This window comes from Bufo gargarizans, chromosome 2, assembly GCF_014858855.1.
Source record: "Bufo gargarizans isolate SCDJY-AF-19 chromosome 2, ASM1485885v1, whole genome shotgun sequence".
In the NCBI taxonomy this organism is placed as follows: Eukaryota; Metazoa; Chordata; class Amphibia; order Anura; family Bufonidae; genus Bufo; species Bufo gargarizans.
The window spans coordinates 70,446,777-70,473,781 of record NC_058081.1 but is presented as its reverse complement, the minus strand read 5'-3'; the positions used below and the strand labels follow the sequence as shown (position 1 = coordinate 70,473,781).

The 27,005-nt window shown below is 47.9% G+C and overlaps 1 protein-coding gene across 2 annotated transcripts; it reads left to right on the top strand.

Annotated features, from left to right (window-relative positions):
* Positions 1-605: 605 nt before the first annotated feature.
* On the top strand, positions 606-27,005 carry SLC20A1 (solute carrier family 20 member 1). 2 transcript variants are annotated; one of them, XM_044279167.1, is made up of 11 exons: positions 606-758; positions 11,014-11,631; positions 12,265-12,405; positions 13,722-13,807; positions 16,167-16,263; positions 20,928-21,047; positions 21,262-21,528; positions 23,231-23,792; positions 24,017-24,202; positions 25,647-25,731; positions 25,870-27,005. In XM_044279167.1, the coding sequence occupies exons 2-11, from the start codon at positions 11,286-11,288 to the stop codon at positions 26,029-26,031; spliced, it is 2,052 nt and encodes a 683-aa protein (XP_044135102.1). In that variant the 5' UTR covers positions 606-758; positions 11,014-11,285; the 3' UTR covers positions 26,032-27,005. The 2 variants fall into 2 exon arrangements, with proteins under 2 accessions (XP_044135102.1, XP_044135103.1); XM_044279168.1 differs by lacking the exon at positions 606-758 and adding an exon at positions 8,912-9,067.

The window sequence follows — 27,005 nt, the reverse complement described above, 5'->3', positions numbered from 1 at the left end:
ATATGAAACTGACCCCCGGAGATCCGACAAACACAAAGGCGCCTCAATCATCAACTCCTGGGCGACTTTTAAAAAATAACCTGCTCCAGTCTAAAAGTCTGAAAAAAAAAAATAATAAATCTGAGGCGCTTGATAAATGCGCCCCATTTACTTTCCATATTTCCCCCGTGTGGCCAATAACCGCCGCTGTGTGAACAGCCTCTTATGTAGCAGCTCCTCGGCGCAGGGCTGTGACATTACACAATGCTGATGGCGGCGGGTCACCCCCTGCAGGAGGCCACTGCTGTGAATCCCCCTCACCCCACTCATTCCGCCCTCCCCTTCTCGTCTCTCCTCGCCCACCGGCTCCCTCCTCGCGTGACGTCACCAGTGACGCCTATCAGCCTCCCCTTAACCCACCAATCGGCGCCCTTAGTGGGCGTGGTCAGCCGTGGCTCGTTCCCATTCCCATCCCCCCTGCTCCCCCCGGTATTCGGTTTTCCTCCTCTCCCCTCGCACCCGGTGACCGTTACGTCACCTCTCTGTCAGCAGCTCCATACGTTAAGCCCAGCCGGTGACTCCCGCCCCGAACCGAGCGGCGCTGAGGCTGCTGGCAAGGAATGAATGACAGCTGGGCGGGGCTCAGGCTCCGCCCCCTGGTTGTCTCTTATATTACGCACACGAGGTCGTGGCTCTTAATATGGCGCAGGCGAAGATCTGACAACCGGCTTCTCACCGACTGTCAGGACGCGGATCTAGGACCTACCGGGCATCCAGTGGTGAGTGCTGCGCCGGCGTGTGGGGGGAGCAGCCCGGGCAGGGCCGGGATTAGACTCTGCTCACATCCCTGCTGCTTCTCATAATTACCGATCGCGCCCGGCCGACCAAAATCTGTTCCGATCTCTCGGTCACGATCAGCCTCTGACTGCCATCTGTGAATCGTACGGACTTTATAGAACCGTTTTATATTATAGTGGCAATATGACAGCTCGCTGCGGTTTCTGTGCGGTAATTGACCACTAGACGCTTATGTGCTCAGGGCAGATAATCGATGTATGGAGGGGGGGGGTGACCTTTATTAGGAGTTATAACCTTAGAGGACCCCCATATAGCAGTTGGTAGGTATGGATTTGTATATTTTTTTTATTTAGGGGAGGGGGTTACTATCTGACGTCCAACACTGGCAGGGGCGCTCCGGTGGCACCGCGGGCTCGGAGCTGTCTGTGTGCACACGTGGTGCCCCCTGGGAGCCTCCCATCCATCCTTTTATTAGTGGCCCTCTTCCTTTTAATCGGTAAGGGCTCGTTCACACAACCGTATGGATTTTTCAGTGTTTTGCGGGCCCTTTAATGCATCCATTTTTGTGTTTCCGGTTCAATTCCATTTTTCTGTATGGCGTATACGGTATTTACATCGAAAAAATTGGGCTGGGCATAACATTTTCAATAGACTGTTCCGCGGAAAAATGGCTACAGAAGACATACGGAGTACATTCCGTATGTGTTCCGTTTTTATTTTGTGGACCCATTGACTTGAATGGAGCCACGGAACGTGATTGGCGGGCAGTAATAGGGCATGTTCTATCTTTGAACGGAAATACGGAAACTGAATGCATACGAAATGTAGTTTTTAAAGGGGGTGCGCTCTAGAAGGGGTAGTATCTGCCCTTTACGCTGGGTTCACACCTGAGCGTACCCGATAAGCGCTGTTTATCGGGCGTTTACATACGTGCGAGGAAACAAACGTCCATTGTCGCGCGTTCCCGCTAAGTCTATGTGCGGGAACGCGCGACAATACGCCCCAAAGAAGCTCCTGTACTTCTTGGGGCGTAGGGTGTTTTTACAGCGTGTTCGAACGCGCTGTAAAACGCTCAGGTGTGAACCCAGCCTTATACATAATCACCTCTCCTTTTTATAATCCACACTTGTTTTAGTATCAAAAACCTGCAGGTGTGGATGGGCCCTCCCACGGTGGAAGGACACGTCCACAGGTGGCGGCAGTGGAGTCCGGCGCGTATTTATGTCCATGAATAGTTGCGTCAGAACTAGCGCTGTGTGAACATATCCCTAGGGTGGGTGGGGTTTCGAATACATCCATTGCCCCCCATGTTACCAGTTGAGGGGGAGGTGGAATAGCATTGACTGCCTAATGGACAGGGTCAGGCAGTTAGATTCCAGCATGTCCAATCCTTTTATTCTCTAGGCAGAGGAGCTGCTGCTGCATACCCCCTATCTCCCCCCCCCCCTTTGGTAGCAGTCGGAAGGATCGGCTGTCGGATGAACGAGCGTTGGATCATCAGCCATCAACTGTGCGATCAGAATAACACCGGCCCCCCAAAGCTGTCGTCTTACAGCTAATAATAAATTAAAGGGGCTCTCCGGGCCTTTATACTGATGACTATTAATATCTGATCCAACACCCGGCACCCCCCGGTGATCAGCTTTTTAGCGTGGCTGCAGTGACCGGCTCTGACCACTACACAGTGAAAGGCGCTGTCCCGTCATCGGTGCTGCTGCTGATTGGTGGGGGTGCCAGGAGCCCTAACATGAGCTCCAAGCCTCAGGGCCCTCGACATGTGGTCGGTGTGATGCATCATGCACGCTCTCTAGACCTCGTGGGCCGCACACTACAATCACACATGTGACTACAGCTGGCATGGTGGCATGTAATGAGTTACATATTTGGCCTCCTGGCACCGATTGTGACACAAGTTGAGTAACTGGTGCCCAGGACCTTGGGCTCACGATGATCTCCATTGCCCTGGAGGAGCCGTAATAAACTTACAGCTGGGAAGCGTGCGCTGCCGGTTGTCGCTCTCTGGTAGCGCGCAGATCCGCTTTATCTATCAGGCTGCTAAGTGCTGGCGGCTCTTTGTCGCATAGTTATATATTAACCTGTAGTTTGTGAATCGGAAACGTGTCTACAGTTAACTCCAGACGTGACTACCTGCAATTGTCTATGATAGACGCGCCCTGGGGGGGGGGGGGGGGGGGGTAGCTGCCCTAAACTGCTCGGCTAAACCTACACGTTCTGCAAGTTTGTCTGTAGGAAGTCGTGGAGTCAAGTTCATCCCACCCTCCTCCTGTGGTCATGGCTGCACGTGAACCACTGCAGGGGACGTTCCCTCTTCTGAAGGGCACTTTCACCGTCCTCTGGTGAATTTAGATTGCCCCTTTGTCATGTGGCCTTGGGAGAGGCACCCAGCTAGGGGTGGGAGGGGGTGCTGCCTCGGAGTACTGGGACATCCAGACCCAGCCGGCTGCCTCTTTGTGTAATAGAGGAAATGTCGTCACCTGGAGTGAGTCAGCCTGTCCTAGCCCACCCGGCGGAGCACAGCCTCTCTGGTGCAGGAGAAGTCATGTCCGTCTTCTCCATCGACGAGCTGAAGACATTGTCTTATCGATGGCCGCACCTAGCGTCACCTCGGGGGCCGCTGCTCACTGTATTATTATTTATTATTAAAGCGCCATTCATTCCATAGCGCTGTACATATGATAAGCGGTGCACATACATAATACAGACAACTGCACTAATCATAAACAAGACGAGTTACAGACTGGTACAGAAGGAGAGATCTAAGCTGTTCTCAGAAGTCGTACCGGGGCTGGCAGCAGCTGCAGTTATCTGCCAGCACGTGCATTAGCGCGCCAGCTGCTGCCAGCTCCCACATGACTTGCAGGGTGCATTGGGGTCTGTTAGTGCACCCTTAAAAGTTTAGAAGTGTTTGTGAAACTAGATAGTTATAGCTATAGTTGTTTGGGGGGGGTTATAGCTTGCTGCCCGGGGGCCCAGATTACACTGCCCTTGGATGGGCATTGTACTAGATGCTGTGCCTTGCTGTCAGACATCTCCTGGCCCCAACTTTAGTCATATTTTGCCCATAGGGTTCCATTACAAAAAAACTGTGTGGCGCTGTATAAAGTGGCCCTCTGTATTGGAAAGCACGGCAGATGCTGGGGTATGTCCACGTAGGTTGGAGAAAAAAAACTTTATTTTTTTTTGTGGTGCATCTTTGGGCAGACCCCTCCATGTGGCAACCCCGCTCTCCTGGGCAGAACTGCGAAAGGAAGTATGTTTGCCTGCCTGCTGGCGCTGGTCACTGCTCTCCTCAGGTCCCTGGCTGGTTTGACGCCGCTGCAGCCATTCGCTGGTCTCGGCAGTGACCTGCTACCCTTGTGCCATGTGACTGCTTGTCATGAGCAAGAGGATTGGTGGCAAAATGTACGTTTTATATCCAGGGACATGAGCAAAACAGCGAAGGCCTGAGAACACCAGAGCCGGAAAGCAGGTAAGGGTACTTTCACACTAGCGTTTTTGGTTTCCGGTATTGAGTTCCGTCACAGGCGCTCAATACCGGAAAAAACTGATCAGTTTTATTCTAATGGATGCATCGGTTCAGTTGCTCTTAAGTTTTTTGGACGGAGAAAATGCAGTAGCATGCTGCAGTTTTCTCTACGGCCAAAAATACTGAACACTTGCCGGATCCGGCATTAATTTCCATTGAAGTGTATTAGTGCCGGATCCGGCATTAAGTGTTCCGGCAAAACAGATCCGGCTTGCGCAGACCTTTTTTAAAAATGCATTAAAAAATTTATACTGGATCCGTTTTTCCAGAGAGACTGATCCGGTAATTCAATGCATTTGTCAGACGAAGCCGCATCCAGATCCGTCTGACAAATGCCACCAGTTGGCGTACGGATTGACAGAATCCTCTGCCGCAAGTGTGAAAGTACCCTAAGAAAGCTTTCCTTCGCAGGTCTGGCCGGGAAGGGGTAGGAGGTGCAAACACGCCCCCCAAATGTGCACAACCCTGGAGGCCTAAAGGATGGTGTGAATGGAGCCCTATGGTTAGAACCTATAGCCAGTGTATACAGAGGCGGCGTGCAAGGAGCCCAATTACCGGGAGACTGCTGGGCGGTCTAATGGTAACGGAGGAATGCAAAAGGAATATGGCAGACGCCCTGTCAGTGAATGTGACCTACATGAGTGCAGGGTGCGTCCCTTCAGGCTTTTATAATGTGTCAATGATCCTCATAAATGACTTGGCAGCGTGGTCATGCTGGCTTCAGCTCCTAGCCCAGGTGACCAGTTACAGGCCTGGGCCGCACCAGTAATGGCCCCCAGAGGCTGTATTGTTTGAGGGGATTTTGCAACAATGTATCTGTGATGTTTATTGCAAATACAAGACATGACTCATACAGAGGTAGTCATGGGAGCTGTTACTTCTGCAAAGGAGCGTATGAATCACTGGTCCTGACCACATGCATCCTACACTGGTCAGGGTGTAGCCTTGGCTACCCGGTGTCATCACAGGAGCGCCTGCGCAGACTGTGCTCTGGGGTCTGTGATGCTAAAAGCAACCTGTCATATAGACTGCTGAGGTAATGGGGAGCAGTGTGTATAGGGGTCCGGGGGGATATAGACTGCTGAGGTCATGGGGAGCAGTGTGTACAGGGGTCCGGGGGGATATAAACTGCTGAGGTAATGGGGAGCAGTGTGTATGGTGGGGGGGATATAGACTGCTGAGGTAATGGGGAGCAGTGTATATAGGGGTCCGGGGGGATATAGACTGCTGAGGTAATGGGGAGCAGTGTGTATAGGGGTCCGGGGGGATATAGACTGCTGAGGTCATGGGGAGCAGTGTGTACAGGGGTCCGGGGGGATATAAACTGCTGAGGTAATGGGGAGCAGTGTGTACAGGGGTCCGGGGGGATATAAACTGCTGAGGTAATGGGGAGCAGTGTGTATGGTGGGGGGGGATATAGACTGCTGAGGTAATGGGGAGCAGTGTGTATGGTGGGGGGGGATATAGACTGCTGAGGTAATGGGGAGCAGTGTATATAGGGGTCCGGGGGGGATATAGACTGCTGAGGTAATGGGGAGCAGTGTGTATAGGGGTCCGGGGGGATATAGACTGCTGAGGTAATGGGAGGCAGTGTGTATAGGGGTCCGGGGGATATAAACTGCTGAGGTAATGGGGAGCAGTGTGTATAGGGGTCCGGGGGGATATAGACTGCTGAGGTAATGGGGAGCAGTGTGTATGGTGGGGGGGATATAGACTGCTGAGGTAATGGGGAGCAGTGTGTACAGGGGTCCGGGGGGGATATAGACTGCTGAGGTAATGGGAAGCAGTGTGTATAGGGGTCTGGGGGATATAAACTGCTGAGGTAATGGGGAGCAGTGTGTATAGGGGTCCGGGGGATATAAACTGCTGAGGTAATGGGGAGCAGTGTGTATAGGGGTCCGGGGGGATATAGACTGCTGAGGTAATGGGGAGCAGTGTGTATAGGGGTCCGGGGGGATATAGACTGCTGAGGTCATGGGGAGCAGTGTGTACAGGGGTCCGGGGGGATATAAACTGCTGAGGTAATGGGGAGCAGTGTGTACAGGGGTCCGGGGGGATATAAACTGCTGAGGTAATGGGGAGCAGTGTGTATGGTGGGGGGGGATATAGACTGCTGAGGTAATGGGGAGCAGTGTGTATGGTGGGGGGGGATATAGACTGCTGAGGTAATGGGGAGCAGTGTATATAGGGGTCCGGGGGGGATATAGACTGCTGAGGTAATGGGGAGCAGTGTGTATAGGGGTCCGGGGGGATATAGACTGCTGAGGTAATGGGAGGCAGTGTGTATAGGGGTCCGGGGGATATAAACTGCTGAGGTAATGGGGAGCAGTGTGTATAGGGGTCCGGGGGGATATAGACTGCTGAGGTAATGGGGAGCAGTGTGTATGGTGGGGGGGATATAGACTGCTGAGGTAATGGGGAGCAGTGTGTACAGGGGTCCGGGGGGGATATAGACTGCTGAGGTAATGGGAAGCAGTGTGTATAGGGGTCTGGGGGATATAAACTGCTGAGGTAATGGGGAGCAGTGTGTATAGGGGTCCGGGGGATATAAACTGCTGAGGTAATGGGGAGCAGTGTGTATAGGGGTCCGGGGGGATATAGACTGCTGAGGTAATGGGGAGCAGTGTGTATAGGGGTCCGGGGGGGTATAGACTGATGTAATGGGGAGCAGTGTGTATAGGGGTCCGGGGGGGATATAGACTGCTGAGGTAATGGGGAGCAGTGTGTATAGGGGTCCGGGGGGATATAGACTGCTGAGGTAATGGGAGGCAGTGTGTATAGGGGTCCGGGGGATATAAACTGCTGAGGTAATGGGGAGCAGTGTGTATAGGGGTCCGGGGGGATATAGACTGCTGAGGTAATGGGGAGCAGTGTGTATGGTGGGGGGGATATAGACTGCTGAGGTAATGGGGAGCAGTGTGTACAGGGGTCCGGGGGGGATATAGACTGCTGAGGTAATGGGAAGCAGTGTGTATAGGGGTCTGGGGGATATAAACTGCTGAGGTAATGGGGAGCAGTGTGTATAGGGGTCCGGGGGATATAAACTGCTGAGGTAATGGGGAGCAGTGTGTATAGGGGTCCGGGGGGATATAGACTGCTGAGGTAATGGGGAGCAGTGTGTATAGGGGTCCGGGGGGGTATAGACTGATGTAATGGGGAGCAGTGTGTATAGGGGTCCGGGGGGATATAGACTGCTGAGGTAATGGGGCGCAGTGTGTATAGGGGGAAGGGGAATATAGACTGAGGTAATGGGGTGCAGTGTGTATAGGGGTCCGGGGGATATAAACTGCTGAGGTAATGGGGAGCAGTGTGTATAGGGGTCGGGGGATATAGACTGCTGAGGTAATGGGGAGCAGTGTGTATAGGGGTCCGGGGGGGATATAGACTGCTGAGGTAATGGGGAGCAGTGTGTATAGGGGGAAGGGGAATATAGACTGCTGAGGTAATGGGGAGCAGTGTGTATAGGGGTCCGGGGGGGATATAGACTGCTGAGGTAATGGGGAGCAGTGTGTATAGGGGTCGGGGGGGTATAGACTGATGTAATGAGGAGCAGTGTGTATAGGGGTCCGGGGGGATATAGACTGCTGAGGTAATGGGGAGCAGTGTGTATAGGGGTCCGGGGGGATATAGACTGATGTAATGGGGAGCAGTGTGTATAGGGGTCGGGGGGATATAGACTGCTGAGGTAATGGGGCGCAGTGTGTATAGGGGGAAGGGGAATATAGACTGCTGAGGTAATGGTGAGCAGTGTGTATAGGGGTCCGGGGGGATATAGACTGCTGAGGTAATGGGGAGCAGTGTGTATGGTGGGGGGGGGGGGATATAGACTGATGAGGTAATGGGGTGCAGTGTGTATAGGGGTCCGGGGGGGTATAAACTGCTGAGGTAATGGGGAGCAGTGTGTATAGGGGTCCGGGGGGATATAGACATGTAATGGGGAGCAGTGTGTATAGGGGTCCGGGGGGGTATAAACTGCTGAGGTAATGGGGAGCAGTGTGTATAGGGGTCCGGGGGGATATAGACATGTAATGGGGAGCAGTGTGTATAGGGGTCCGGGGGGGATAGACTGCTGAGGTAATGGGGAGCAGTGTGTATAGGGGAGAAGGGGCATATAGACTTCTGAGGTAAAGGATGGCAGTATGTATAGGGGGTCTGGGGGGAGGGGTTTATATTGAGGTGTATATCCATTATATTGTATGTATAGTTATGGAGGGTTGTACACATAGTATAGCGGGAGGAGCTGTACACCTGGTATACACTATAGTACGGGCTGAGGTGTACACGTGGTATATAGAACACTATAGGCTGGAGGAGCTGTACACTGTGGTATACACTATAGTACGGGCTGAGGTGTACACGCGGTATATAGAACACTATAGGCTGGAGGAGCTGTACACTGTGGTATACACTATAGTACGGGCTGAGGGGTACACATGGTATATAAAACACTAGGCGGGAGGAGCAGTACTCTGTGGTATACACTATAGTACGGGCTGAGGTGTACACGCGGTATATAGAACACTAGGCGGGAGGAGCAGTACTCTGGTATATAGTACGGGCTGAGGCGGCCCCTCCCCCATCACTCAGCGATCACTGGATTGTTCGAACAGACGCGTTTTGGCGCCCAGACCGCAGTCCCTCCTCCCGGTGCCTTCAGTTTTGCGCCTTTGTGCCAAAATCGAGCGGGAAGTGAAGGCAGCGGTCGCCGGGAGAGCTCAGCCGTCAGTCTCCGGTCCGTACACGGTAAGAAGCTCCGCCGCCTGAGGGCAGGAGGACGCGCTGTCGCCGCAGGAGAGGGCGGCAAGGTCAAAGCCGCTGCGGTACCGTCTTTCTCCGGGAAAGCCCCGGGACTTGTGTGGCCGTACATCTCCCGTCATCGGATAGCTCTGCTGAGCCTTGTAGTGCGTCTCGCCATTCAGCGTCCACCTCTAGTGACGCCACAACTCTCATCATCCTGCCCAGAGCTGGTCCCCCCCTGACTCCTGTATGGCAGAGCTGGACTGTACCGGTGCCCATATATTCTTTCAGGGACTGCTCTTTATTCTACATGCCCCTCATGTGCAGGTCCACCCCCCCCCCCCCCCCCCCCCCATGGCTCCGGGCATGTGCCCACTGGTCCAGCTTATGGGAGGGATGGCGGGGGCCCCAGGAGGCTGGCGGGCTTTAATTTAAACGTTCTTAATTGCTTGGCAACTGTAGGAATGTATTTTAAAAAAAAGTCATGGGATTAAATGATTAGAGTAAATCCTCCCCCTCCAGCCCGTGGCGCCTATAGCACGGCGGCGTGTAGGTGCCTCGCAGGGGGTGCAAAACGGACAGGTATAGGACATGGACGCAGATGGCACGCGGTGCTGATCTGCGGGAAAAAAAGGTTGGATGCAGAACAAAAATAGACTTGTGCATGAGGCCCGAAGCTGTATCCCCCATCGGGACGTCTGTGGCTACTTTCACACTTGCGGCAGAGCGATCCGGCAAAACGTATGCCCACTGTTGGCATTTGTATGATCAGTCAGAAAAATGCATTGAAATGCCGGATCCGTCTTTCCGGTGTCATCCGGCAAAACGGATCTGGCATTTATTATTATTATATATATATATATATATATATATATATATATATATATATATATATATATATATATATATATATATATATATATATATTTTTTTTTATTTATATTTTTTTTTTAAGGGGTTTTCTGGAAGTAGAAAACTGACTTGTCTTTAGGGTAGGTCGTCAGTATCCAATCAGTGGGGGGTTAATTGTGTAGGATCACGACTCGCAGTAATAGAAGGCAGGTATGGGATATGGCTGGCACATGCAGGTTACGTTTATATTCAGGCATACTAACTATATTCATTGGTGGCGCAGTGACCACAGCCCCCCCTCCTCCTCTATGTATTATATTAGTTGTGTTTGGGGCAAAATGATCGTAGACCATCAATGGATCCATCAGCGCCCCTTTGGTCGCCCTGCTTTTAAGGGCTCATGCATACAAATGTGTGTGCCCACAAATAACTGTCAGCAATGCACCAGCCGTGTGCCCGGTTGATGCACTTATATTTTTTTTCTCAGTTGTGGAGGTACTGACTGACATCCCACAGAAGCGCTTCATAGTGCTTCCATGGCCTGCTCCATAGTGTTCGTTCCGCATCTCAGGATTTGCGGACCCATTAAAATGAATGGATCAGCGTCCATTATGCGGAATGGCCACAGAACGGTGCCCGTGTATTGCAGGTCCGCAATACGTCAACGGGCATTACACGTTCGTGTGAGATTGCAGCAGAGTCCTGAGCTTGCAGGGAAGCCGTCCAGGTCGCTCTGCTTCTAGCGGATATTTACTGCTTGTTTTTATGGTTACAGGATGTTTGTGGCTGATCATTATACCGCCGCCGGTTATTCTCCGCTGTAATCCCTAATCCCTTTTATTGGGGTCTATGGCTGATTTATAGCACATTCTGGGTTCAAAACCAATCCACCTGTTGGTCAATTTCAGTCATTTCCTCTGCTTATGGTCTGGAGTGGCGCCAGATGATGTACACACCTCAAATAATTGTGCCAAAGTATTCCCAAAATGCCTATAAAAAGGGCTCTGCTGGTGGCATGGCTTTATCTTGGCGATAGCCGTTCACCGCTCATCTCCAGTGTCCGCTCTTTCTCTGACGCCTTCTTTCTCGTCTTCTTCCAGAATGAAGAGTCTGCCGGATTCCTTGTTTTCTGCATCATGGAAGTTTCTTCACCTATAACCCACCAGAGCCAAAGGAACTCTCAAAAAACAATTTCCATACAGAGCAAATAGCAAAGACTTCAGTCCGAGACTCTCGGCCCCATTCAGTTTACTGCATATTTAATTTTATAGTAATTTATTGAATTATTTTCATACCTCTACGTTGTTTTGTTTACATAGTATTTTATTTTTTATAATCTATTTTCACATTGAGCCAAAAAAAAGAGAAAATTATGGAATCGACAACCGTTTTCAGCGTAGTTACCAGTACCCTCGGCATCCAGGAGGGGGGTCCAATGTCCGACTACCTGTGGATGCTGGTGGTGGGTTTTATCATAGCCTTTGTGCTGGCTTTCTCAGTTGGTGCCAACGATGTAGCAAACTCCTTTGGCACGGCGGTGGGCTCTGGTGTGGTGACGTTAAGGCAAGCTTGCATTCTGGCCTCCATCTTTGAAACCGTGGGATCTGTTCTCTTGGGCGCTAAAGTGAGTGAAACCATCCGGAAAGGACTGATTGACGTCACGATGTACAACACGACTCAGCAGCTGCTAATGGCGGGTTCCATCAGCTCCATGTTTGGTGAGTACACACAGGGTTTGTAGCCAGGCCCTGCTGCATGGACACCTTTCTTATGATGCTCTCCTCCATGCCAAGATCATTTTTATAGTGGTTTTCTGGGATTTTCCTATTGATCCCCAAGAGCTCTAGTGAGCGTCACAGCCTCCTCATAGCTCAACGAGCACAGCGCCATCCATTGTATAGTGGCTGTGCTTGATATTGCAGCTCAGCGCCATTCACTTGAGTGGGACTGGCCTAGGACAGGGATAAGCAACCTTCGGCGCTTCAGCTGCAGAGAAACTACAAATACCAGCATGCAGACTTGCTTTGCTGTTCTTGTAACTCCCATACAATTGAAGTGAGCACTCTGGGAGTTGTAGTTTCAGAACACCTGTAGGTTGCTGATGCCTGGCCTAATCGCTCAAGTAAGCACAGTGGCCACTTTATACAGCTTTTCGATGGAGGTGCTAGGATTCAGACACCCAATGATTTGATATTGATGACCTCACAATCTCAGAGGACCCCCCCCCCCTTCCCATTAAATCGCTGCCACATTGATATTGCACATAGACTCTGTAGGACCCGGAGAAGGTTCCCGTTTGGTTATGTGACGTCCCCTATCAAGCGTACTTAATTTTTCATGTTGGTTTTCAGGCTCTGCTGTGTGGCAACTTGCAGCTTCCTTCCTGAAACTGCCGATCTCTGGGACCCACTGCATTGTTGGAGCCACGATCGGCTTCTCTCTGGTGGCTAAAGGACAGGAGGGCGTGAAATGGACAGAGCTGCTTCGTATCGGTAAGTCTTTGGCCCTCTTCACACGTGCCACCTCACCCTGTGCCTTTTATGATGTGACTAAGGCTTTTTGCTGATGAACATCGAAATAGGTCACCTTGGTCTATTATATATAATTTTTTTTTTTTTTTTGTGGCTTGCTTATTGAAGAAAGTGTTCTTATCTAAGGTAATCCTGTGTCTGGTCTTTACCTGAGTAAGGGTCTGTTTCCCACGGAAGGTAAACCAGATCCAGCCTGTCAGATCCGTCCTTGCTGTGCGCTGCCAGTAGTCCGCTCAACCCCATTGACAATAAGTGGAGTGGAGATCTAGCAGCAACCTGGCAAATATGCTGAGGACTGGCCAGACAATTACGCTGCATGCATTATCTGCCGGGTTGCAACTGGATCTCCCTGGACCCCATTATAGACAATGGGGCTGGACAGATTGCCATCAAGAACGGATCCGGCAGGCTGTTCCCGGCCGGAACAGCCCGTGGTATTAATTTTACCATTGGTGTGAAACTGGTCTAAGAGATCCAGAGATGACCAGATGTGAAAAATAAAACCTTTTGCTATGTTAGCCTTGAGCTAAGAAAAAATGAGTTTGTCCCGTTTTACAAAGTCTTCTCCCATATCTTGTGGATAAAGGGGGTCCGACCACCGGGGCCTCCGCTGATCACAGAAACCCAGCATTCCCCAATTAAAACTCATGCACGCTGCCACTCCATGCATCTCTATGCCACTGCCGGAGATGGAGTACATGCCCGTGGCGATCTCCAGCAGCCGCATAGAGATGACTAGAGCGCCGGTGTGCGTACCTGGCTGTCACACCATTCCACCAGCGAGTACAGGGACTGGTTCTTATGATTGGCGGGGGCTCAAGCAGTCCCTTAAGTCTCTGTAATGGGACAACTCCTTTAACATCCAGGATCTCTCCAGACAAGCAGGTTTTATAGTAGTCTTTTGGAACGTTTTTTCGTGGGCTTCTCACTTTGATTTATGTGGATTGTAAAGTTGATCCTTTTACAATGGGATTGTGTGTAAAAATTAACTTCAAGAAGGAACTTGTGGTAGCTGTACACATCGTCATGTGACACTTGCATGACTTTCATGGGAAAGTAATTGCCCTAATCTTACTAAATATTTCTAATCGCCAGCTACACATGACCTTCACAGGCCTCTGCTTCTATGTCCGATTTTAATTCTCTGAGACACTGAGGGTAAAGCTGCTTTTGGAATGGGACCAGTCAAGCGATGGTTTTCTGTATAATGTAGTGATTGGATCTGTGTGACACCTTATCCGTGCGTGCAGTAAATATACTTTTATTTCTTCTCCTAGTGCTGTCCTGGTTCATCTCTCCTCTATTGTCCGGCATCATGTCTGCTCTGCTGTTTTTCCTTGTAAGAAGGTTCATCCTTCGCAAGGTAAGGACTCAGTATTTTTTGCCACAATGTCTAACGTATTTTAAAGAATAGCTGGTATTGGCATGTGTAAAGAGCGCAGAGTCTAGGGCCTCATTCACAATTTGAATTCCATTAAGCCTTTTACGGCTCAGGATCAGATTACCAGAGCTCACCGAAGAGGACCGCGTCGTGCTGGATCCCCATTGACTATAGGATCGGATGTTGATCTGGCCACTTTCCTGGCTGTTGTTCAGACAAATGCTGCTGCACACAGAAGTTTTTGTCCGCATGGCATTTATGCTAGAACAGCCAGTTGGATCAGGCTACCAGATTCACAACACTACTGTAAATGTAGCCTAGGGGACAGTCCTCCCAAAAATAATGCAGTTTGGAGGGTGGCTGATGGAAGAGCCACTGAAATCAAATCTGTGTTGTGGACCTATTGTCCTATTCACAAACCTCTATGTAAACTACATGGATCGTACAGGAAAGGTGTAATATTTAGGGATTGATTAGAGTCTATTTCGTTACATTTATAAAGGCTGCACCGAAACTTTGTCCTATCCCAATGTCTAGAGTGTCAGAGTTGCCACACTGGGCTTCACAAATGTTTTTAATTAAAAACTAAATTCGTATTCAAGTGCGACACGTCAAGTTTGGCACTTTTTTGAGGTTGTCCCACAAAGGAAATGTCACCTGTAGGCCTCATGCACACAACCGTATATATTTTGTGATCTGCAAAAAATATGGATGACTTCCGTGTGCATTCTGTATTTTGCGGATCGGAACAGCTGGCCCCTAATAGAACAGTCCTATCCTTGTCCATAATGGGACTAATGTTCTTTTTTGAACTGAATGCACACGGACTAACTTCCGTTTTTGAGGACCCATTGAAATAAATGGTTCCACATACAGTCCGCAAAAAATAAATAAAAAGGCATGGATAGAGAAAGAAAATGCATTTGTGTGCATGAGGCCTTGTAGTATTGGTGGTTAGGGCCTCACCAGTAACTAGAATGTGGGTTCCTCTCGTGTTACTATTTACTACACAACTGTAGTGGAGAGGAGTTTGGTGCGGCGATCACATTTTGTGGTGCTCCATGAAAACTCTAGAACTTACTGAGGCGGGGATGGCCAACCTGCAGCTCTCCAGTTGTTGCAAAGCTACAACTCCCAGCATGCCCTGACTGCCTACAGCAGGGCATGGTGGGAGTTGTAGTTTAACAGCTGGAGAGCCACAGGTTGGCCATCCCTGGTATAAAGGGTTGTGTAATGTGCTGTTTTTGTATATTTCTGCATAATATATTAGAGCCTGTTTCGCATCTTCCTGAAACATTCTCATTGCATATGTTGTTCCTTTGCACTTTTACACCTCTACCTGTCTGTACAACACTTTCCTTTTCTTTAATCTCTAATCACAATGGATGCCTAGATTTAAAGGGGTTATCCAAGTAAATACAATGATGGCCTAACCTCAGGATAGGTGGTCATCACATCAGCTGTTACAGGGAGCCGGAGCTCTGGTGAACCATGCAGGCTCCCTGCAGCTTCCAAGCACAGCGCTGTACATCGTATAGTGGTTGTGCTCGTTATTGCAGCTCAGCCCCATTTTCCTCAATGGGGCAGTGTTGTAACTAGGCCACGTGACCGATGATATTGCATGGCTTAGGAAGAGGCTGCGGAGCCAGGCACTTGTGACAGCAGATTGGAGGTGGCCCCAGGTGTTGGACCTCTGCTGGTCTGATATGGATTTCCTATGCAGAGGATAGGCCATCCATTTAAATTGTCGGTTAACCCCTTTAAATTGGTTTCTGTACAGTCCATATGACAAAGGGCTAACAGTAGTTCGCTATGTGTTTGCTATACTTTTCACAGCAATCTTTCACAAGAAGCCATTGAGTAGATGGCTTTTTCCCCTCGTTTGCCTCTGTCATGCATATTCTGATAATTTTGGCTTGTCGGAGGTTGAAACTACGTAATCGTGTTATTCTGTGATCTTAGTACTTCATATGGTTCTGGGTGCAGACTGTCCTGCTTCTCTAACCATATACAACCTAAGCATTGCCGGGCTTGCACAGTCCTCAATGACCATGAGAGGGCATAAATTGAAATCCCAAGCGCTGCATCTGTGCAGGATTAAAATAGCAGGCCTGTCTTACTAGCCGTTATACCTGCAAGACGATAACCGCTTTTAATCGGTGTAGACTACAACCAGGAGACAGATCGGTAGTCTTTTTTTAGTATTTTCATTGGCTTAGTCTAGTACTTCCACTAATGAAGCGCCAGTGAAAATTACCGTTAGACCTTCTCCTATTTTTAGTAGTTGTAGACCTCCTTGTTCATATGCCCATGTTGATCTCTTGCTTTTTTGTTTTTGCAGCCTGACCCTCTACCCAATGGACTGCGTGCCCTGCCAGTGTTCTACGCCTGTACGATCGGCATAAACCTGTTCTCCATCATGTACACCGGCGCACCTCGTAAGTACAATTTACAAAGCACTAGGTCTTTTTGCTTCCTTTTGTTCTTGAGCCCGCCATTAAATCCACAATTTACTACTTTTACTTTGCAGGACTGAAATCTTCTAGAAGTCTGCTGGCCTGTGCCCATTACAGAAGGCTGCAGGCTAGTGTATGCTGACATTTCTAACCCTAACTAGTTAACCCACTTGGCTGGATCACTACAGCCATTTCCTCTCAGCTCTCCAACAGTGCAGTTATCCCCAAACCCCCTCCCCTTCAGCAGTGGCGATGGCTATGAAGATCCTGCAGAAGAATTTCATATTTATACCCTTTTTTTATTTATTTATTTTCTTTTTCCTCTCTCCCCTCCTACAACTACTATAGCTGGGGCAGTTGTCAGAAAGGGTCCTCCTAAGGGCCAGTTCCTGCACTGTACACAAGAAAATAGAAATGGAGTATGTGGAAATTGTCCAACTTTCTGATCTCAAATTGTGAGCTGCTTGCTGTCAGAGTGGAAACAGTTTTGTTTAGGCTACTTTCACACTAGCGTTCAGGGCTCCGCTTGTGAGTTCAGTTTGAAGGCTCTCACAAGCGGCCCGAACGGATCCGTCCAGCCCTAAGGCATTCTGAGTGGATGCGGATCCGCTCAGAATGCATCATTCTGTCCTCCGCTCAGCAGGCGGACACCCGAACGCTGCTTGCAGCGTTCGGGTGTGCGCCTGGCTTTGCGGAGGCAAACGGATCCGTCCAGACTTGCAATGGAAGTCAATGGGGGCGGATCCGTTCGAGGGTGACACAATATGGTGCATTTTTCAAACGGATCCGCATTTTTCAAACGGAACTCTGCAAAGATCTGCAGCTGTTCTGCGATTTTAACCCGCACCTTGGAATAGAGGGGGGGGGGGGGGCACACACAGGCTTACCACTAGATGTGAACACAATGGTTTCCATTCAGTGATTGCAAGCAGATCTTAAACATGGTGGGGAGATTAAACTCAAGGTATATTAGAAAGAAAGCAGAACTTTTTTCCCTTAGGGCTCATGCACACGACCGTATGAGCGCACAGCACCATAGGTTACTAAGATGCTATGCGCATTGTGCCGCACGTTGGACTATTGTCCCACACTCATATGATATAAGTGCGGGACAATAGCTCTGTGGGCTTCCCGATGCGCACAGCATCATAGTAACCTAGGATGCTGTGCGCTCCCATGCACACTATGTATGCCGCTCTGGGACATATGGCCCGCATGTCTCGGAGGGGATATGGTCGTGTGCATGAGCCCTTAGATTGAGAAACCCCTTTAAAGAGGGACTGTGATCCCTGCTGCCATATCTGTGAAGGCTCATGCACATGACTGTAGTCTGTATTGCGATCTGCAAATTGTTGGTCCTCAAAACAGATACTGGCTGTGTGTGTGTTCCGCATTTTGTGGAACTGAACGTCTAGCCCATAATAGAACTGTCTTATTCTTGGCCGTAATGCAGACAAGGATAGGAAAGGACATGTTCTATATTTTTGCGGATGGAAGGGATGTTGACAGCACATGATCTGCTGTATGTGTCTTTTCTGGCCCCACAGAAGTGAATGGGTCCGCATCCGACCCATAAAAATTGCGCATTGGATGTGGACAAAAAATGCGTTCATATGCATGAGCCTTCCCCTGTGAAATTCAATAGAATTTATTTTTAGTTCGCTCTGGTGACCCTAAGTGGGGGGGAGGGGGGGGGGTGTTCTGCACACTGATTGTTCAATCAGTGCTAAGTGTCTGGCTAGACTAGAGGGACAAACCCTTTCATAGGGAGGAGGTAGCACATAGAGAATGGAGAAGTGGTTATGCAAGCGCAATCCTGCTCCATTCTCGAGGGATCTCCATTCTTCTGTTTGTGGTACCAGTGATCAGATAGTTCTCCCCTATCTTGTGGGTGGGGAAACGAGAACTGGGAACCACCCAAAGTTATCCCCCTATCCACAGGTTGATGTGGTTTCTGCTGCAGGTTTGCAAAAAATTGCAGCCAATCAATGACCTGTGAATACAGCCCAAGGCCCCTTTCAGACGAGCGAGTTCCACGCATCTGACTCGCAGCGTTGAGCATGCAACAGCTCCTGTCCTTGCCTCCCAGCACTGCAAGGGTCACATAGCATTATAATGATTTTATGATGGTATGTAACCCTTACAGTTCTAGAATGTATTGGATAACACGAACAACATTATCAGTGTTCTATACACTCCAGAACTGTAATGGTTACATAACATCATAAATCAATATAATGCTAGGAGACCCCCATCAGTGCTGGGAGGTGAGGACGGGAGCTGCTGCAATGCGTGGAACTCTCTCGTCTGAAAGGGGCCTAAGGCTAGCTTCAGACAAGTGTGTGCTATGTGGATATTGCACTCCGTTTGAGCATGATTTCCCATTCTGAACACTGCTCGTTTCACCGGAGTTCACGGCAGTATACTAATTTTTTTAAGTGGCATCTCTGCATGACCTGTATCTACTGAATTAGGCTTGTTGCACACGACCGTATGCCTTCTGTGACATGTGGGCCATATGTCCCGGAGTGGCATTGATCGTTTGCACTGGAATACACAGCATCATAGTTTACATGATTCTGTGCACGTGGGGCTATTGTCCTTCACGCATATGATCTTGAGTGCGGGACAATGGTCCCGCGGGCGGCCCGACAGTGCACAGCATCCTAGTAATCTAGGATGCTGTGTGCTCCCATGCGCACGATTAATGCTGCTCACGGACTATGTCTCTGAGGGCATATGGTCACGTGCAAGAGGCTTTTGACTGACTTAAAGGAAACCTGTCAACAGGATTTTGGGTATAGAGCTGAGGACATGGGCCGCTAGCACATCCGGAATATCCAGTCCCCATAGCTCTGTGTGCTTTTGTGTATAAAAACAGATTTTATACATATGCAAATTAACCTGAGATGAGTCAGAGCTTGAAAATATGACTCTTCTCTGGCCATGCAAGTAAGATATGACTCTTATGTTAATTTGCATATGCATCAAATCGTTTTTTTTTTACACAATAAAAGCACACAGAGCTATGGGGACTGGTTATTGCGGATGTGCTAGTGGTCATCTAGCAACCCATGTCCTCAGCTCTATACCCAAAATCCCGGTGACAGGTTCCCTTTAATGCTGTCAGTATAATTCTGTAGCAGTGAGGTTATGGACAGACATACAGCTTAATAAATCAGTATAATGCAGTGAAACGAACAGTGTCTAGAATGGGAAATGACGCTTGAACGGAGTGTGATTTCCGCACAGCACACGCTCATCTAAAATGGGCCTAAGCGTTGTACATATCGGACTCCTCAGTCAGTGGTCACAGGTTACTATAGCTGTAAAAGCTACAAATGTGTTTTTCTCCAGTTGCCTACTCTCAACTATGTAGAAAACCAAACAGAATCCTTCATAATTGTCACTAAGTCACATTTTATAATATCTCGCTCGTAAATCCATTGTATTGGGTCCAGCCAATTGAGTACAGTTTTTTTTATTTATTTTTTTGTTTTTTTTTCAGAGGCCAATATGAGATTGTCAACCGCTAAGACATAACCTCCAAAGTTCTGAGAATTCATCTAAAATACGTTGTTTCTGCCAAATTTACAGGTTATTCTGGTTGCTACTGTTTAAAACCTATCCAGTGGATATGTGGCTAACTGATCAGTGGGGGTCTAACCACTGGTATCCTCGCTGAACAGTGGTCCTGTTCCCCTGTCCTAATGGACCTTCCCCTTTTTTATTGAGTGGGGGGTGTTGGTTAACTCCCATCATTGTCTAAGTGGTACCCTGTAGTTACCAGAATACCCCTTTTAAGGTTGGCTGAAATACTGCATTTTGGATGAAAAAAAGTCTCTTGGCCCTGGATGTCATTCCTGAGCAATAGTATAGCTGAAAAGGACCAGGCCCAAAAGCCAGATGTTTGCTAGGGTGCTGCTTTTCAGCTCTGTGTTGAGGGTGTTTTTTAACGAGACCCCACCAGCAGCTTACAGTTCCAGGTGACTAGCAGCAGACCCCACTAAGTCTGTATGACTTCTATAAGACCAAGTTTCTCACCTTGTCAGTCAGGTGTTAATGAGGACCCCTGTCAACCCTTGTGACATGTCTGTGATTGATCATCTGCTTGGGCTTATACAGCCGGCAATGTACACCGCAGCTTTTCTCCTTTTGATTTGACTAGCTAATGCGATCCTAATGTCAGAGCAGATGACTGACTAGGGTATGTTCACATGCCACAGATTTCTTTTCGGAGTCTCTTTTATTCAACTAAATGGGAGGTTGTTTTGGTGGCAATCGGTGAATAGGGCAAATTCCAACCACAAATCAATATCTGACCAGAGACTGGAAACATGTTGCATCAGCCCCACCTTACCAAGCCATGGTTCAAGGCTGGAGTAGGTGGCTGGCAGTAAAAATCGACATGCCAGACTTGTTAGATATGAAGCCTTCTAGCTGCTTTTTTTTGGTGTCAAGTCACGTTTCACCAGTATTTCTAGACTCTGACAGGAAGGTTGTAAAACCATTGGTTACACCTATGAAATATCTGCCTCAGTAACATCGTCAGGACCTTTGGATTCCAGAGCTGCTGACTCCTCTCTCATTTGGAAGGTACTCCTGAAAGGGATAGCTTTCATATGTGTCTATTTTTTGTTTTCCAGTGCTTGGATTTGACAAGATTCCCCTGTGGGGCGTCATCCTAATCTCTGTGGGTTGTTCTGTGATTTGCGCCCTGGTCGTGTGGTTCATAATCTGTCCCAGGATGAAGAAGAAGATAGAACGTAAGTGCCTAATTGTCCCCTTGTATTCTGGATTGCATAGAGGTTTTTTTGTGCTGAGCGTTCGATGCGACTCAAATGAAAGCGAGACCCACCAGGCAAACGGGCCTCTATGGGGGCATTAGTGGATTCTCAGACAGCTTATAACCTATCAGTTTGTGATGGCGTCTTCTATTAAACGTCTGCTAATTCTGTGTGGTCTTTTTCTATTTCTCAGGTGAAATGAAATCCAGTCCGTCAGAATCTCCCTTGATGGACAAAAAGAATATGGACCAAAGCCACATCCTAAATCCAGAACCAGATGTGAAATTGCCTATCGAGTGCGGTATCTCTACAGAGGCCAAGGTGCCCATTTTGGACATGGTGTCTGCGCCATCACGGGCTGCAGAGGAGCGGACAGTGAGCTTCAAGATGGGTGACTTTGAAGTCCCAGAGAGGGAGAAGTGTCGGAGCATGGAGACCAACATTGACCAGCCAGTAAATGGTAATTTGAAGTAGGATGTAAAACTCTTAAGGGGAATCTGTTTGGACTATTATCCACTGTAACACATGAGTCCAGATCACTATTTATTTTCCTACTGCCCTGTGTTCCCACAGTCAGCGCTTAGAGCTGCACTGAAATGCACAGTCCGAAGTGCTGTGGGCTTAAAGGGGTATTCCGATTAGACTAAGTTATCCCTGATCCACAGGGGCATGAATGTGGCCACTCCATTTCTATGGGAGTTCTGGAAATAGCTGAGCCCTGTACTAATTCCCATAGAAGTGACTGGAGCAGTTGCATGCATGCCTGACCCGGCCGCTCCATTCATTTCAGCAGTTATCTCTGTTGTGATTGGTGGGGGTCCTAGCAGTAGAACCCCAACTAGTCTTATAGTTATCCCTTATTCTGTGCATAGGGGATAACTTAATCTAACTGGAATACCCCTTTTAAGTAAAATTAAAGGGAAACTGTCATCAGGATTTTGGGTATAGAGCTGAGGACATGGGTTGCTAGATGGCCACTAGCACATCCGCAATACCCAGTCCCCATAGCTCTGTGTGCTTTTATTGTGTAAAAAAAAAAAAAAAAAAATTTGCTACATATGCATATCTTACTTGTGTGACCTGAGAAGTCATATTTTCAAGCTGACTCATCTCAGGTTGATTTGCATATGTATCAAATCTGTTTTTATACACAATAAAAGCACACAGAGCTATGGTGACTGGGTATTGCGGATGTGCTAGCGGCACAGAGCCTCAGCTCTATACCCAAAATCCAGGTGACGGGTTCCCTTTAAGCAAATTGGTTCATCTCACCAGCGAGTCTTTATCCTGTGAGGGGCTATCCCCACTGCTGAAGATAGCCCCACTCTTGCTGTTTGACCCCCCCCCCTCTCTTGCTGCTTGACAGGGCCTGGCATCTTGCCTGTGCCTTCTTCAGCAGTGGAGACATCCCTCACAGGTGAAGAACTCTTGTTGATGAGACAAATCAATTTGCGTATCCCTCCCTTTTTTCAATGGTTTAACCAACCAGTAGTAACGTCATGTGAACTTTACTCGCACTTCACTGCGCTTTCAAGAACCGCCCACCATTCCTTGGATTTTTGTGTGCACTTTTAGTCACGTAGCCACAAGACAAACCTTGCAAAGTCTGTTTCATTCAATTCTTGTTCCATGTGATGCGTTCCCTTCAGTGTGTTTAGCCGCACAGATCTCTCGCTGTAATTCTGTATGTAGTGTGTCCCTGCTTATTCGGTTAGGCATCATTTAATATATATATTACATTTACTGCAGCTAATCTACCTGTGCCTGATCGAGCAGTAAATTCTCTAATTTAAATATAACCGAGAATGGATTTGCAGCAGCGAGTTTTTGCCTTTCACCCACTTTCTGCAGTTGAGCAGGTCACTTGACAGGTTGTTTACCCATTCAATAAGTGACTTCCACGTGAGGCATGACTTATCTCTGTGCTAAACTTTCAAGTTAACATAAAAGCTGTTTATATATAGACATGTTAACTGTTCCCACACCTTGTAAAAGTAGTTGCCCTGCAGGCCAGTGTGGTAATTGCTCTTGACCTGGCTCATCCAGATCTTAAAGGGACAGGAAAATTGTTTTTTTATTTTATTTTTTTGTGGGGGTTGGCTGCAATAAATTTATAATACGTGTATGTATATATTATATCTTATATTTTATTTTTTTAACAGCCGTGCAGTTGCCAAATGGAAATCACGTACAATTCAACCAGACCGTTAGCAACCAGATGTCTTCGAACGGGCAGTATCATTATCACACCGTGCACAAAGATTCTGGTCTGTACAAAGATCTGCTGCACAAACTGCACTTGGCCAAAGTGGGAGACTGCATGGGAGACTCCGGTGAGAAGCCGCTGCGCCGCAACAACAGCTACACCTCCTACACCATGGCGATCTGCGGGATGCCTCTGGATTCCTTCAGAAACAAGGAGGCAGAGGCACGCCCAGAGGAGGCTGAAAAATTAACCTGGCCCGGAGCTGACGGGAAGAAGCGCACTCGCATGGACAGCTACACCAGTTATTGTAACGCAGTGGCAGACACACACCAGGATGTTGGCGCAGAAGGGCATGAAGAAGTTTGTGCAGTAGAGGAGGCTGCCAACAGGAAAAGCAGCAACTCCTCACTAGAAGAATGGCATGATCAAGACAAGCCCGAGGTGTCTCAGCTCTTCCAGTTCTTACAAATCCTTACTGCTTGCTTTGGCTCTTTTGCACATGGTGGGAACGATGTCAGGTCAGTAATGGCCGAAATTACTTGTTTTTCTGTTTATTTTTTATTTTATTTTTCACTTAAAAGCATTGTAACTGCTCTCGGCTACTGCATTGAGAGGTTGGTGGACAATGAGATTCTTTTTATAATGGCCTGATTTCTGGTATTCTAGAGCAATGCTGTATACATGTATTACGTGTGTCTCATTTATTAGCTTGAAGTAACTTTGTTCTTCTTGTCACCTGCAGCAACGCCATTGGTCCTTTGGTTGCACTTTGGCTGGTTTATGAGACTGGAGATGTAACCACCAAGGCTGAGACCCCTATTTGGCTGCTCCTCTTCGGAGGGATTGGTATCTGTATTGGTCTCTGGGTTTGGGGACGAAGGGTTATGCAGACAATGGGTAAAGATCTGACCCCAATTACCCCCTCAAGGTAAGTCTTTACACTTAGAAATGAGACTATGTATGCTGATTTTGTGTGTGTGTGTGTGTGTGTGTGTGTGTGTATGTGTATATAGATCCCGCAGATCGAATCCCCCATGGCAAAAAAGCAGGGCAATGATCATTTGCTGCAACAGCCTGGGACCTTGTGAAGGCATAGTGAGCTGTCTACAGAGCCGTAAAAATTAGTGCAATAACAAAAAAACTTAAATTTAAAATCGCTTCCCATTCCCAATTGTACATAAAAAAAATAATCAGCTATTGCAGTGTCCTAACTAGTAAATAGAAGTGATTTCCCTATGCAGTGAATGCTGTAATGGAAAAAATAAGATACGCCAGTTTTTTTTGTCATGCCACGGACCCTCGCAAATGTAAATTTCGTATCTCTGTAATTGTACTGACACAGAATACCCTCATGTCGTGTTTTTTTTTTTTTTTTTTTTAGCATAAAAAAAACATTGTGGAAATGTATCTTGGTGTACTTTCACACTAGCGTTAAAGTTTTCCGGTATTGCGTTCCATCACAGCAGCTCAATACCGGAAAAAAACGGATCCGGTTTTTTTCCCTAATGCAGTCTGAATGGAGAGCAATCTGTTCAGGATGCATCAGTTCAGTCCCTCTTATGTTTTTTGGACTGAGAAAATACCGCAGCATTCTGCAGTTTTCTCCCCGGCCAAAAATACTGAACACTTGCCGGATCTGGCATTAACTTACATTGAAGTGTATTTGGTATTAAGTGTTTCAGCAAAACTGATCCGGATATCCGGTCTGTGCATGTGCAGACCTTTTAAAAATGCAAAAAAAAAAATGCCTGATCTGTTTTTCCAGATCACACCAGAGAGACGGATCCGGTATTTCAATGCATTTGTCAGACGGATCCACATCTGGATCCGTCAGACAAATGCCAACAGTTTGCGTCTGGATTGCCGGATCCGGCAGGCAGTTCCAGCGACGAACTGCCTGCTGGAATCCTCTGCCGCAAGTGTGAAAGTACCCTAAGGCCAGCAAAATGCAACTTGTCCTGCAGAATAATAAGGGCTCATGCACACAAACGTTACCCTGCAGTGGCCGTATTCATTTGATTAGGTCCGCAAACCTGAAAATGCGGATTGGAACCCCACGGAAGCTTCCGTGATTCTGGCTGTGTCTCTGCACCGCAAATAAGTAGTGCATGCACTACTTTTTTGCAATGCTGACCCCATTCAAGTGAATGGGTCCGCGATCTGCATGAGGCTGAACTGAAAAGATAAAAAGTTGAGGGCCTTGGAAGGCAGGGAGGATGAAACTAAGGCGCTAAAATTAAAATCTCTCCGGTCCTTTTATTTTTACCTGCCTATATGGAACCATTCTTTAGCATGTGATAAGTTACCTTTTTTTTGTCATCTACAGTTTGCTTGGGTTGTGAGGTAATATTTTGTGTGCTCTTGTATTCCAGTGGTTTCAGCATTGAGTTGGCATCTGCCTTGACAGTTGTAATTGCTTCAAACGTTGGTCTCCCCATCAGCACGACGCACTGTAAGGTGAGTGTCTGTCACTTTAGGTTAGAGGTGCACTCCCTGCCCTCAATGGTAGCAGTCTCGAAATTTCTGGGGGAGCTATTATTAGTTGGTTAAAAACAAAAAACTGCATTCAGATAATTGAGCCTTCCCTCTCCACAGGTTGGGTCTGTTGTATCCGTTGGATGGCTTAGATCCAAAAAAGCAGTGGACTGGCGTCTCTTCAGAAATATCTTCTTGGCTTGGTTTGTCACCGTGCCAATTTCGGGCCTCATCAGCGCTGGTATCATGGCACTCTTCAAGTACGCAATCCTTAAAGTATGATTTGATGCTGAATTCCCTGCTATCTGAAATCTCCGCTCAGGACTGCAGATCCACTGCACATATCTCATCAGTGCAATGCAACTATCAACAGGATGCAAGCGACTCTGCTTCCCCCACCCCAGTCCCTGCATGAGGGGCTTGAGTTAACAGACCTGGAATATGCAATGTGCCCTCCCTGATGGGTGGACGAAAATAACTTTCAGGTGTAGAAAGTGGATTTAAACAGGACTCTCTCCCCCTCCTCCCCTTGTGCTGTACAACTGCTTTAATGCGCCAGAACAGGGATGCTCAACCTGCAGCCCTCCAGCTGTTGTAACACTACAACTCCCACCATGCCCTGCTGTAGGCTCTCCGGACATGCTGGGAGTTGTTGTTTTACAACATCTGGAGGGCCGCAGGTTGGGCATACCTGCGCTAGAATATTACAAATCAACCCAATCTACCTGTATGCACATGGCGATCATTCCTCAGTATTAATGTTCTCTGTATATAGACCTGCCTGTATGTCCGCCTGTTTTTTCCACTGTAAATGTTTGTGCATCTTGTTTTTATATCACAGGAGGATTATCATTATTTTTTTATTTTTTTTTTCACATATCCTTTTTCTTCGCTGCCTTTTAGGCTTGCAAATCAGCTTGGCCGTAGAATGGATGAGGAGGCTGAAGAGTTATTTCTTCAAATAGTATCTAGATTTAGCATTTATTTTTATGTTTTATGCAGATCTAGGAAACCATGATTTTTTTTTTTTTTTCTTTTTTTAAATATATATTTTTTTTAAACAAAGAATCCAAAGTGTCGATCTTTGAGGATGTGCTGTCTATAGGATGTGTGTACTCCAGGTGAAAGTGCAGTGCCAGTAACTCAGGATCTGGCCACGCCGATGGGGAATCTTGTCCAGCATAGTGTCCATTTTACTGGTTTGTCATCAGCTTTTGTTACTGGTGAAGTCAAATAAAATAGCACTAATTCAGCAA